The following is a 12,977-nucleotide window of genomic DNA, read 5'->3' as shown; positions in this document are numbered from 1 at the left end:
CATTTTCTCCATTATTTTCCCCATCACAGGTGTAATCATTATGGGCCTATAAGACTCAGGGTTATCTTTTGGTTTATTTTTCTTTAGGATTGGTATGAGGGACGAACATTTCCATATATTGGGGAACCTAGAAGATGCCCAAGCATGATTAGAACAATTTAGCAGTTCCTGTTTGTATGGAGGTGTGAGATTCTTTATCCACGTAGGGTGTATATTGTCATAACTGCTGCTAGTTTTGGTCCTAATATGATGTATTGCATTATTCAATTTCTGGATTGAAAATGGATTGGTTATGTACTCGGATCCTGGGCGTGGTTGGTAACTTGGGTTCATAGAAATTGTGGACAGTTTGCTTTGATTATTTGATGTTAGCTTATAAACAAAAAGAGTTGCAAATAGGTTAGCTTTACCATTATCATTTTCATAATGGGTATTATTATGTATAAGCTCATACAGGAGTGGGTTGGGGCAAGTCTTTTTCCCACAGATGTGGCTTATGACTTTATGTATAATTGGCTCATGCGTTCCTCTGGAGAGATTATTTGCAAAATTATTCCAGTATTTATATTTAGCATCTATTATAGTCCTTTTTAGATTAGATTCTGCTTGTAATTTTTTTAAGTATGTAATAGATGATGGTTTTTTAATGAATTCTGTCCTAGCTGCCTTTTTTATCCTCCATTTATTTAGGCACTCATTTGTCCACCATGCCTTAGGAGTTTGTTTAGGGAATGTTTTCTTAGGTGTCGTCTTGGGGATAGCATGATTAGCTGTATTTATTAGTAAAGATGTCAAGGCTTCAGCATTTGTGTCAACTGTTGTGTTAGAAATGCATGAACTTTGGGTGAAACTTGTAATTTCATCATTTAGCTTATTTTGGAACATAGACCAATTTGCTTTAGTGTTCATATATTTGGAGGTATGAGATAAAGTTTCCGCAGGTTCATTTAGGGAGCAAAATATAGGAAAGTGGTCAGTACATAGACTATCAATTTTATTTATGTAAATTTTGTTCAAAAAATTTGATGACACAATTTGTAGGTCAATTGTGGAGAATCTGCCACTTTTGGGGTTGAAATATGTATTCAGGTTTGGAGGGGTAGCAACAGCTAATTCATTATTATTTGAAGTCATATTCTCAATGAATTTACCAGCTTTATTTGCTGCTTTAAGGCAGTGTCTTCTTCTTCTTCTATTTAACAGCAGGCGGGCTTTTCAGTAACACTATTTAGCCCTTTTCCTTTTGCTTCACTCTGTGGGCTACAGAGCTACTGGCTTGATTGCCTCATATTTATTAGATATATTCAGATATAGGCAGTCTTCTTCTTCTTCTTGCAAGAGCTGACAACTTGCAACAACACTCAGCCTACATGCATCAATTGCAAAGGCTCACATGAATCTACAAATAAATCATTATGCCCTGCATACAAGAAAAGAGCTCTAACACTCCAAATATCAACAGAGAAGGCCATACCATACCCCTTTGCAGCAATGGAATCAAATGCTGCCCAACAATAACAAATAAAGCCTGTAATGAAACCAACCAAAACCCACAAGTCAAAAGCCCCCAATGCATCAAGCACCCCATATAAAACACCATCTTCTAAGCCCCCTAGCTCAAATCCCTATCAGAAAGAATCACCAAGCCAACAAGCCTCCTTGTTCGGTGAGATGAGGCCAGCCTGGCCCTCCCTCCCAAGAAGAAACAAACCAGAAACACTACCAGGAATCAATCCCTTAAACAACAAACAGGATGCACTACCAAAAATGCAATCCCCAAATATATGCTTATTCATTCTAAACTGTAATGCAGTTCAGGCCATGAACATACATCAACTACAGAAAATAAAAATTATTGCAGAATTGGCAAAAATATACATCCCAGATGATATGCTCATTCAAGCAAAAAAAGATCTTGCTTTACTCTTAACAAAGCTGAACATTGATACACAGTCATATGAAGAATAAATCAATAACACAACGTTTATCAATACTCTAATGGAATGTAAGATCACTCACAGAAAATAAGCTAAATGAACTAATATCATTTATGAATAATAATTCAATTAATATTGCTTGCCTCCAGGAAACTCATTTAACCCAAAATCAACAAATTAAGTCTCTGGGATATACTATCATGAGAAAGGATAGATCTTCAGAGAGAAAAGGAGGTGGTGTAGCTTTATTAGTTAATAATAATATAAAATTTTGTGGCATCAATTTTCCAGATTTTGAAAATGATGTTGATGTAATTGGTATAAGTGTTTGGCTGAATAATTTAAAAACCTACATAATAAGCTTTTATAACCCTAATGGCCAAACTACAGATACCAAGGATTTCTTTAATTATATAAATAATTCTAATATGTTAAAAAATATCATTATTTGTGGTGATTTCAATGCCCACAGCCTTTTGTGGGGGAATAAACCAGCAAATAAAGCTGGTAAATTTATTGAGCATATGACTTCAAATAATAATGAATTAGTTGTTGCTACCCCTCCAAACCTGAATACTTATTTCAACCCCAAAAGTGGCAATTTCTCCACAATTGACCTACAAATTGTGTCTTTAAATTTTTTGAACAAAATTTACATAAATAAAATTGATAGTCTATGTACAGACCACTTTGCTATAGTTTGCTCCCTAAATGAACCTGCTGAAACTTTATCTCATACATCCAAATATATCAACACTAAACCAAATTGGTCTATTTTCCAAAATAAGCTAAATGATGAAATTACAAGTCTCACCCAAAGTTCATGCATTTCCAACACAACAGTTGACACACATGCTGAAGCGTTGACATCTTTACTAATAAATACAGCTAATCATGCCACCCCCAGGACAACACCTAAGAAAATATTCCCTAAACAAATTCATAAAACATGGTGGACAAATGAGTGCCTAAATAAATGGAGGATAAAAAAGGCAGCTAGGACAGAATTCATAAAAAAAACAACACCTACTACATATTTTAAAAAATTACAAGCAGAATCTAATCTAAAAAAGACTATAATAGATGCTAAATATAAATACTGGAATAATTTTGCAAATAATCTCTCCAGAGAAACAAATGAGCCAATTATACATAAAGTCATAAGCCACATATGTGGGAAAAAGACTTCTCCCAACCCACTCCTGTATGAGCTTATACATAATAATACCCATTATGACAATGATAATGAAAAGGCTAACCTATTTGCAACTCTTTGTTAATAAGCTAACATCAAATAATCAAAGCAAACTGTCCACAATTCCTATGAACCCTAGTTACCAACCACGCCCAGGATCCGAGTACATAACTAATTCATTTTCAATCCAGGAATTGAATAATGCAATACATCATATTAGGTCCAAAACTAGCAGTAGCTATGACAATATACACCCTACATGGATAAAGATTCTCACACCTTCATACAAACAAGAACTGCTAAATTGTTATAATCACGCTTGGGCATCTTCTAGGTTCCCCAGTATATGGAAATGTTCGTCCCTCCTACCAATCCTAAAGAAAAATAAACCAAAATATAACCCTGTGTCTTATAGGCCCATAATGATTACACCTGTGATGGGGAAAATAATGAAGAAAATGATTTATCACAGACTCCTCTGGTTTGTTGAGAAAAATAACATGATCCCACACACTCAAACTGGATTCAGGAAATACCACTCCTCAACAGATGCTTTCATTTTGCTAACAAATGCAATAAATGAATCTTTCTCAAAAAATAATATCCTAGTGGCAGCTTTCCTAGATTTTGAAGGAGCTTATGACAATGTGAACCACCAAATCCTTTTAAATAAACTTGCAAACCTCGGAGTACCTCCTAAGCTAGTATCCTTTATTAAATCCTTCATAGAAGTGCAAAGTTTCATTGTGTTGGTTCAGCCTCTTCACCCCAAAAGACAATATCCAAAGGCCTACCTCAGGGAGCAGTCCTCAGTTGCCTCCTTTTTGCCCTTTATCTCTGGGACATGAACCTACCCCACACGAATCTACAATATGCTGATGATCTGGTGCTATGGTCATCTGGCAACACCTTTCAGATAGCACAGTCAAATCTGCAAAAGTCACTTTTCCAGTTTGAAAAATTCTCTCAACATTCAGATTTACCCATTGCACCCACCAAGTCAAAAATAATCCAATTTCACCGGAAGCGAAACCATGTTAATGCTAAACTAACTCTAAATAAGACAACTATTCCAGAAGATAATAATATTAATTACCTAGGTCTCATGCTTGACCAAGAACTTAATTTCTACCTCCACATTTCAAACACAATAAAAAAATGTTATAGAAAAGCAAATATACTAAAAATACTTCTTTCCACACACTGGGTTTGTAAGGAGAAAACCTTACTCCAGTTTTATAAATCACATATAAGACCCCATATTGACTATGGGCTCATTGTCTATGGTGCATGTGCAAAGACCCAGATGCAAAAAATTGAAACAACACAAAATGATATAATACGTCTCATATTTGGTCTTAGGAAACCCACAAGCACCAAGTTTCTGCTTATGGAGAGTGGATTAACAACAATAAGGGAGAGACGTAGCTTTCTCTTGACTAAAACATCTTACAAAAATTGAATCAAATAGCTCACACACATTACATAATTGGTTAAGAAATCCAGCCATGCATAGAGGTATTGCAGACGAGTATGCCAATATTCAAAAGAAGTTCCCTGTACCAGCAAAGTCTATTGCACCTACTTTCCCCCAATCCCCTCCATGGAATTGGTCATTTCCCATAATAAATACTGAATTTGCAAATTTGACTAAAGATTTAACCCCCATTGCTTTTGTCCAGAAAAAATTTGCAGAACTTAACACAATTACCTATAAAAATCACTTCCAAATATTTGTTGATGGGTCAAAAATGGATGAGAAAGTAGCAAGTGGTGTTTTCCTTCCTCACCTGAAAATTGCAATAGGAGAGAGATTATTTAATAATTTATCTATAATGTCTGCTGAGTTAAATGCCATAATCATGGCATTAGAACACCTTAAGCAAAACCAACCTTTGATTGAAGATTCGAATAATATTATCATCTATTCCGACTCTTTATCAAGCCTTGAGCTGCTGGCCTCAGCTCCTCAATATAAGTTGGACATTGACACTTATCATTGTCTCAGTATTATTGATAATCTTGCTTCAAGCGGCATAAAAACTTACTTTCAGTACATTCCTAGCCACTCTGGAATAAGTGGTAATCATCAGGTTGATGAAATAGCAAAAAATGCTATAAATATTGACCAGCAAAGTGGGAGACCAATCCCAATTAGAGATATCTACCGATGGAGGCTATCAGATATTAATTTTAATAAGATTAATCCTATCCTTTCCCCCTTTACCAATAAGTATCTTTCTAAAATTTATCATAGAATTCGTTCTGGAACAAGTGGACTAAATTTCCTTGCATTCTCATATAAGCTTTCTAATTCAAGTGGTTCAATTACCCTGTCCCCTCTTTGCAGGCATTGTAATATGAATAATGAAACAATTGACCATTGCCTATTTGAATGTAATATGCTGACGTCTGCACAACATACCTTGCTTTGTAAACTGTTAAAATACTTCAAACACCACAAAATCCCACTATCAGCCAAGAGCCTAGCCAACTATACCTGCACACAGAGCATAGAAATCGACATCTATCATTTTATATTTGAACTCCTAGAGTCAAAAGATCTGCTGAAAGATATCTGAATATATCTAATAAATATGAGGCAATCAAGCCAGTAGCTCTGTAGCCCACAGAGTGAAGCAAAAGGAAAAGGGCTAAATAGTTATACTGAAAAGCCCGCCTGCTGTTAAATAGAAGAAGAAGGCAGTGGATAGGCCGAAGGTTTTTTTTTTCTTCTTCTTCATTATGTGTACAGCAAAAATTTGCCGTTTCCGACTGTTATTACGAGCAGTTGCTTCTAAAATGCCGTATCCATTTTTGAATTAAAATCAAGTTGCTGGCGTCAAGCCATTGCTAATTGGAGAAAAAGCCAAGACATATAGTCGGAGTGAGAGGCAAAGCTGGGAAAAGCTTTTTTCGGGAGTTCTAAGAGTTTTTTGTTCAAATTGTTCTATTTTCCCCGACTGTTATTTTTCCTTATTTTGCTGGACAATGCGATTTAAGGCAATTTATTACGAACAGTTGCTTCTAAAATCCTGACCTAATAATCAATACAAAAAAAACGCTTCCCCAAAAGAACAAAATTTTGCAGGAATCAACGAAAGCAAGCTTCTTCATATGCATAGAAATATTGATATTCAACTTTCTTGGCATACCATTTTCATATTGTTCTCACAATATCCTTTTTCTTCCTTTCTTCAAAGATAAAACACCCTTATATATTACGTTGATAATAGATTTTTAAAAAAGCCGTAGATTCGCACTATCCGTATTCATTTATCTCAATAGCACTCGTAGCATTAAAAAATAAACGCTAAATTACGCCGTTTTTACAATTACAAAGGAAACACACCAAAATGTCACTCGTTAAATACATTCACGAAATATAGCACGAAGGAGTTAAACTCTATTTACATAGAGAGCAAAACCAAACTAGATGATAGATGGTAGCAGAATTCGCTTAAGGTAGAATACCATTTAGTAAATAGGGTAGTATTTTTGGACCATAATAGTAAATGGGCATAGTTATTGTGTCCATTATGGGATGGGATACCATTATGATATTGGATGGAATACTGAGTGTTTCCAACGATTTCACCCCCTCTCATTAAAGGGGGGGGGGTAGGGTCGCGTCCACCCTCTCATTAAAGACATTAATGGTCTTTAATGTATAACAGTTGCTGTTTTACCATACATGACTCTCAAATTGTGTTCTTTAGTTTCTTTTGTAATTAAAGAAAAAAACGTTCTGTTAGATACTTATGTCTCAACTAACCTTAATGTAAAAAAAATCTGCTAATCGAAAAATTTGAGGCTAAACAAGAAAGCATGGGGTGTTTTTGATGTATTTTATAACAATACAAGAAATATATAAAGCCAAACTGGCCTGCCATGACAAAAACAAAGAAAAAAATGTTGTCGCTTCTGTGTTCTCATTGAAGTAACTGGCAACTGTGTATACAAATACTTATGTGGTGCTCAATCGCAATAGTATTAACTGTATATATAGATATTGGTTTGTTTTTAATTTCTTAGTTTTAGATTTCATTTAATTTTTGGTTTTATAGATTATTTTAGATTTCATTTTTGTTTTTAGCCTTGAAGACTCCTTGTTTAATACAGGCGAAATATTCGCGTCGTTTTGTCATGGCTGCTTTAAAATAAAATATTCTGATTTTTCTGGATAATAGAAATTTATTTTTACCTTTTATTGCAAATCAAGATAAACCGGTTTTTCAAGCTTATGTGAAATGTTTTTCATCTTATTCTTTTTAGTTTTCCAATAGATCTTGTCATTAATTCTTCTCCCCTCATGCTTAAAAAAATTATTTTTTTTAATTTAAATTTACTTTATAAACATTTAAAACTTAATAGGTTAAATTAAAGTTTATATTTTACAAATTTTAAAGGACACTTCAAGGCCAACGTATAACTGTTTAAGACTAACAGTTCTCGTTTCTAACGCTTCATCGAGAGATTACGCCTCCATCTTCTTTAACACAAATGATACCAGGTATCAACCAAATGTTTATTGTAAGAGAGATTTTACGTTTAACCTAAAAAGAGCTGAATAAAGCCGTTCAAAAACGACCTCAATCCAGAATAAAAGCCAATATAAATCATAAATATATTCAATTTAGGGTTTTCTTATGTACTATAAAAAAAACTTAATTTACACTGAAAAACCCTACATATAAGGTTTTCTAATGTAATGTTTTGTTTTCGACTGATTCAGAAACTACAAAATATATTTATGTTACTGTGAATGTCCGAAATCTGGTTAATGTCGACATTCACCGGTGAATGTCCGAAATTCCCTTTCTCTGCCGGGATTCAATTAGCTTGGCAAATCAGCTTTTTCAGTCTTATATAAGCTTTGATGGTAAAAGTTAAAGTTAGGTTGGGTTATATCAAATTAGATAATAAATCTCAGAAATGGGTTAAAACCTAACCTATCACCATCAAACGTTGCATTAAACTAAAAAGTTGCCTGGCAACGCTGACTGAATCCAAGGAGAGAAAAATGGTATTTCGGACATTAACCAATTTTGGACATCCATGGTAACATATATACAAAAAGCCTGGATACAGGAAGAAGAGCGCAATAGCTTTATTTCGGTTTGAATGAGCCTCTCCCGATATCCCGAGACTTTTGAGTTGATATAATTACCCCTGAAAAAAAAAACCCAAGAACTTCTGATTTCTTATAAATAAGAGCTTAAAACCTCACTTTAGAGATTCTCAGAGTATTTAATTCCCTGGTAGAATGTTCATCAAGATCCCTACCCTTTTCCAAAACTACGTAAGTGTTTTCGTGTTAAGAACTTTCGATGGATTTATTTCAATAATTACTGTATATTTGTATACATTTCTATATTGTATACATTTGTATATTCTATGTATGCATACATTTGTATAATCAATGCACCAAACAGCTTCTTTTGACATATATATTGTCATCAGGGGTGTCGTTTAAGAGGGGCAAGGGGGGGGGGTCAGTTGTACCCCTCCCCCAATAATGTGGAGAATGTTTTTGTATATATATCCCACGTCCCTTGACTATCCGGATATGCACCCCTCTTGCCCCCTCCAATAAAAATGCTGAAGATTCGCCCCTGATCGTCATAGAAATTTGATCAGTTCATAGTTCAGTTCAGTTCGAGTTTCAGTTCATACTGATAAATGCCACTTTTTACTTACAGTTCTTTATCACAAAACGTTTGGATTTGAAAAAAAAATATATAAAATTCTTTTCGTTTTAATGTCGTATCCAGTGCTCCCTTAAACTTCCCTTTTAACTCTTAATGTTTAAATTCAAGTTTAATTTTTGTATAACAATGATTGAAGAATGATAATCAGCCCTGAAAACTACAACTTTTAATATATTGTGTTGCTGGGGGTGATAAACAACTGTTATGTATAAAATACATTTTAAAGTCGCCTGTTTCGGGTTTTCAAGGGAGCTCTAAGAAAAAAAAAATTGTGTATAGATGATACTATAGGTCATAAAGTGTATGGTTTAATGCTTTTATATATATATATATATATATATATATATATATATATATATATATATATGTATATATATATGTATGTATATATATATATATATATATATATATATATATATATATATATATATATATATATATATATATATATATATATATATATATATATATATATATATATATATATATATATATATTTATTATATTGAAGTTTTTTATTGAAAGTATATGTATATGTTATCTCTAAAAAAAATATATAAAAATGTAAAATCCAACTCGTAAAACCTAAGAAAATGTTGGAAATACAATCTCTGAGTTTCATCGCTTTTCAATCAATTTGAATTATATCTTACGCGTTCAAATCGATCAAAATTTATGAATGTTAGTGTCAAACGAAAGAAGTCTACATATAACATCACACATCTTTAAATATAACTTAAAAAGTATACGTATTATTCCCTGAGACTGTACCGTAACCTTTTCGATCAGGTTTGATATTACCTTTCACATCCAAGCTTAACCCAAATTTATGAACGTCAGTGTCAAGCGTACAAAATCTATTTATAATATAAAACATCTTTTTAATATAACTTATAAAGTATATGTATTTATTCTCTGAGAAAGTTCCGTCACTTTTCTATCAATTTTTATCTTATCTTCTACATTCAAGCTTGATCCAAATTTTTGAATAAATTTATCTGGATGCCAAAACCTCCTCAGTTCTTTGAATATTTTTAGCTTTTCTTCGCCCTTAATTTCCGAAATAACCAAATTTCCCAGTTCTACAGTGTCAATTTCTAGAAGATATTTAACATCTCCCTTTTCTAGTTTTCTGTATAACCTTTCTCTCTTTTTTTCTAATGTTTCTTCTAGTTTTAATATTTTCTTTTTCTCTTCTTTTCGTATGAACTGTTGTTGATCTTCTTTCGTCCATTTAGATTTTACTTCGGGCACCTCTTGATACGTCCTTTGACGTCTTTCTCGCAAAATCCTATCGGCCCAAGCATCATAGCATTCAAATATATTTGAGAATTCATAGTCATCCTCTGCAAAATATAATAAAAATTAAAGCCATAAATATGTAGTTTAATGAAATACCAAGGACATCAAAAGGAAAACATTGCACCCCTCCCCCCTGGCGCCATTTTCGATCTATTCATACCTGAAAACTGAGATTTTCTATGATTTTCTTTTGATTGTTATACAGTTACAAAGATTATTTTTGCTGTGTAAATCTTGTCCACTGTTGCCATAAATGAGTCTTGAAAGATTCTAGCGGAAACTTATCTTGTTTACAAACAAGCGCTACCAAGGTTTGTAATACCTAATTTGTATGCAGCTAATCGTAGAGCAACACAGTAAAAATATGACGAAACACCTATTCTGTTTAGTCGGCCTGTTGAATAAATATAGGCTAGCGGGAAAATGTGAAATTAAGAAATAAAAGTGGCTTTTTTTGAACAGATGAAAATAAGAATTTTATTTAATTGTCAATAGTCAACTAAAGGGATAAATATAACAAAACTGAATGGCCTAAATGGCCTTTCTGAAAAGATGTTTTCGTAGGTGAGCCTATAAAGGAATAACTTGATGTTATTAATCTTGAATAGTGTTAGTAATATTCATATTTAGTGTAGAGCTTAGATTTATGGCAGTGTTTGTCTTTTGCTAAAGTAATAATGAAAGTTACACTTTTAGAGCTCCATGATGATATATTCTTTCCGCTTATTTTATGCTGATATTTCACACACGTTCTTAATTTTTAAAATTGGCTCCGGGAGTGTAAAAATTGTATTAAAATCCGGAGATCTTTTTCATTAAAAATTGAATTTCCGCTTTTTTGTAACTTTTAGACGTATATGGTAGCGTAAGTTTCAACTTAATTAATTTAAAGGGTTAAATTCTAATTTTGGTGTCCTTGGTACTTTAACCTAACTAAAGGCCATACAAAGGAATGTGGCCTCTATGGTCTTTTTACAGGCTCCTTGATCCATCCTTCGATGTCTTTCCTGCAAAATCCTATCGGCCCAGCATCATAGCACTCAAATAGATTTGAATATTTATAGCCATCGTCAGCAAAATACAAGAAGAGCTTAAAGAGAAAATAGATAGTTTACTTAGGTTATTGATGGCAGGGGCGCCAAATGGAGGGGGGCCAATAGCCCCTATTCAATACTGAAAAATGATTTTTTAAGCAAACATAAAAAAAACTACTAGGCTACAAACTAGCCTAGTTCCGTCAAAGTACCTTGACATCTAAATAAAAGAACTTTTGTCTTATGTCTATTTACACATCAAACTGCAATTTTCGAAAATATATATTTTTTTCAATATGTAGCTTCTAGGGCAGTATCGCATATTCGTCATTGTTGCTACGTTAAACTATGAAGATAAACAAGCAAAACTACTTAGTTGAGTTCGGCAATGCTGTTCGTCCATAGATATTTAAACATTAACAATCTCTTGATTCCCAAAGACAACTACACCTTATTTTCATACTAGCTTAAATACGGGGTTTATTGTAAAAAAATAAAATAAAAAAATAACGCTCCTTAAGCTTTCGCTTGTTTGGAGTATATCAACCCCTCGAACATATATATTATCATTAAATAAGGAAGAACCTTAGGAAAGAGAATAACAGAAAGAAAGATAAATAACACCTGAACTTACCCTGTTTTTCTTGTTGCATCAATCATTCCTACCAATAATTCATTTTATTTACACCTTCTTTGTTTGGTGCGTATTTTTAACTTATATAGTTATTCATAACTTATATTTTACTTTAATATATTTTATAATTAACCTATTTTTATTTTTTATTGCTTTCTTTCCATATTTTAATATATTTTTTATTTAACGTATTATTTTTTAAGAAATTTTGGTAAATTTTACCAAATCATATTATTGACTTACAAATAAAGTGAATATACCGCTCGATGTCTCTTTTTATGCTCTTTCCAAAAATAATAATCATTTTTGTTGGAAATGAATTTTACCCCCACCCCTATATACACCAATTCAGGGTATATATTTCCACATTAGAGGGGTGGGGTAAATTGGAGGTAATTGGAGGTAAATTTAAACTTTACCCCCACCCCCCTAATGTGCAAATATATACCCTGAATTGGTATATACGGGTGGGGGTAAAATTCCTTTCCGACAAAAATGATTATTACATTTGGAAAGAGCATAAAAAGAGGCATCGAGTGGTATATTCACATTATTTGTAAGTCAATAATATGATTTGGTAAAAATTTACCGAAACTTTTATTTGAGAAAACTCTAATAAGATAAAAGGAAAATAAAAGGAAAAGGAAGTTAAAGGAATAAGATAAAAGGAGCTACAAGAGACTATTTTATTATGTTAGTATAGCATGCAGACAGAGTTTTAAAAGCAAGATAGAATGAAGCTGTAATAAGGGTTACATTTTGAAGCTAAAAACAAAAAAATAATTGGCTGACGGTGTCCGTCTGATGAGCTCTATTTGATAGCGTTTTAGCATTTATTGGTTTTAATTAAATTTTTTTTGGCGATTTTCTTAACTGGAATGATTTTTTGAACGCAATACTATACTGTTTTATAATTTAATTCTTCGTCATAATGCTATAAGTTTATACGATATATAACAAAATATCAAGTCATTAATATTTTACCGATCAGTCACGATCTGATTACTCTATGGATGACGTTCTGGTTTTCAATTGTTTTCCCCTTATACTACACAATCATGAAAGAGGAATTTTCATGTAAGCCCATATTTGTTGTTGGCGTTAATATAGGAAGCTGTTCAGGGAATTTGATTTTTACACTATTTTTTACTCTTTTTGCGATAT

At 32.8% G+C, this 12,977-nt stretch overlaps 1 protein-coding gene across 5 annotated transcripts in view; it reads right to left on the bottom strand.

Annotated features, from left to right (window-relative positions):
- Window positions 1–9,470: 9,470 nt before the first annotated feature.
- The window catches only part of LOC148947232 (uncharacterized), a 47,421-nt gene continuing 43,914 nt past the window's right edge, over window positions 9,471–12,977 (bottom strand). For 3 of the 5 annotated variants that reach the window (XM_089097333.1, XM_089097334.1, XM_089097335.1), the window contains one exon: window positions 9,472–10,189. In XM_089097333.1, the coding sequence (XP_088953459.1) occupies window positions 9,735–10,189 (455 nt within the window). In that variant the 3' untranslated portion in view covers window positions 9,472–9,734. Of the gene's footprint in view, window positions 10,190–12,977 lie in introns of all 5 variants that reach the window. The other 2 variants (XM_089097336.1, XM_089097337.1) reach the window with 1 other exon arrangement.

This window comes from Artemia sp. Qi Xiang Cuo, chromosome 11, assembly GCF_049724085.1.
Source record: "Artemia sp. Qi Xiang Cuo chromosome 11, ASM4972408v1, whole genome shotgun sequence".
In the NCBI taxonomy this organism is placed as follows: Eukaryota; Metazoa; Arthropoda; class Branchiopoda; order Anostraca; family Artemiidae; genus Artemia; species Artemia sp. Qi Xiang Cuo.
This window is presented reverse-complemented; position numbering and strand designations above follow the sequence as displayed.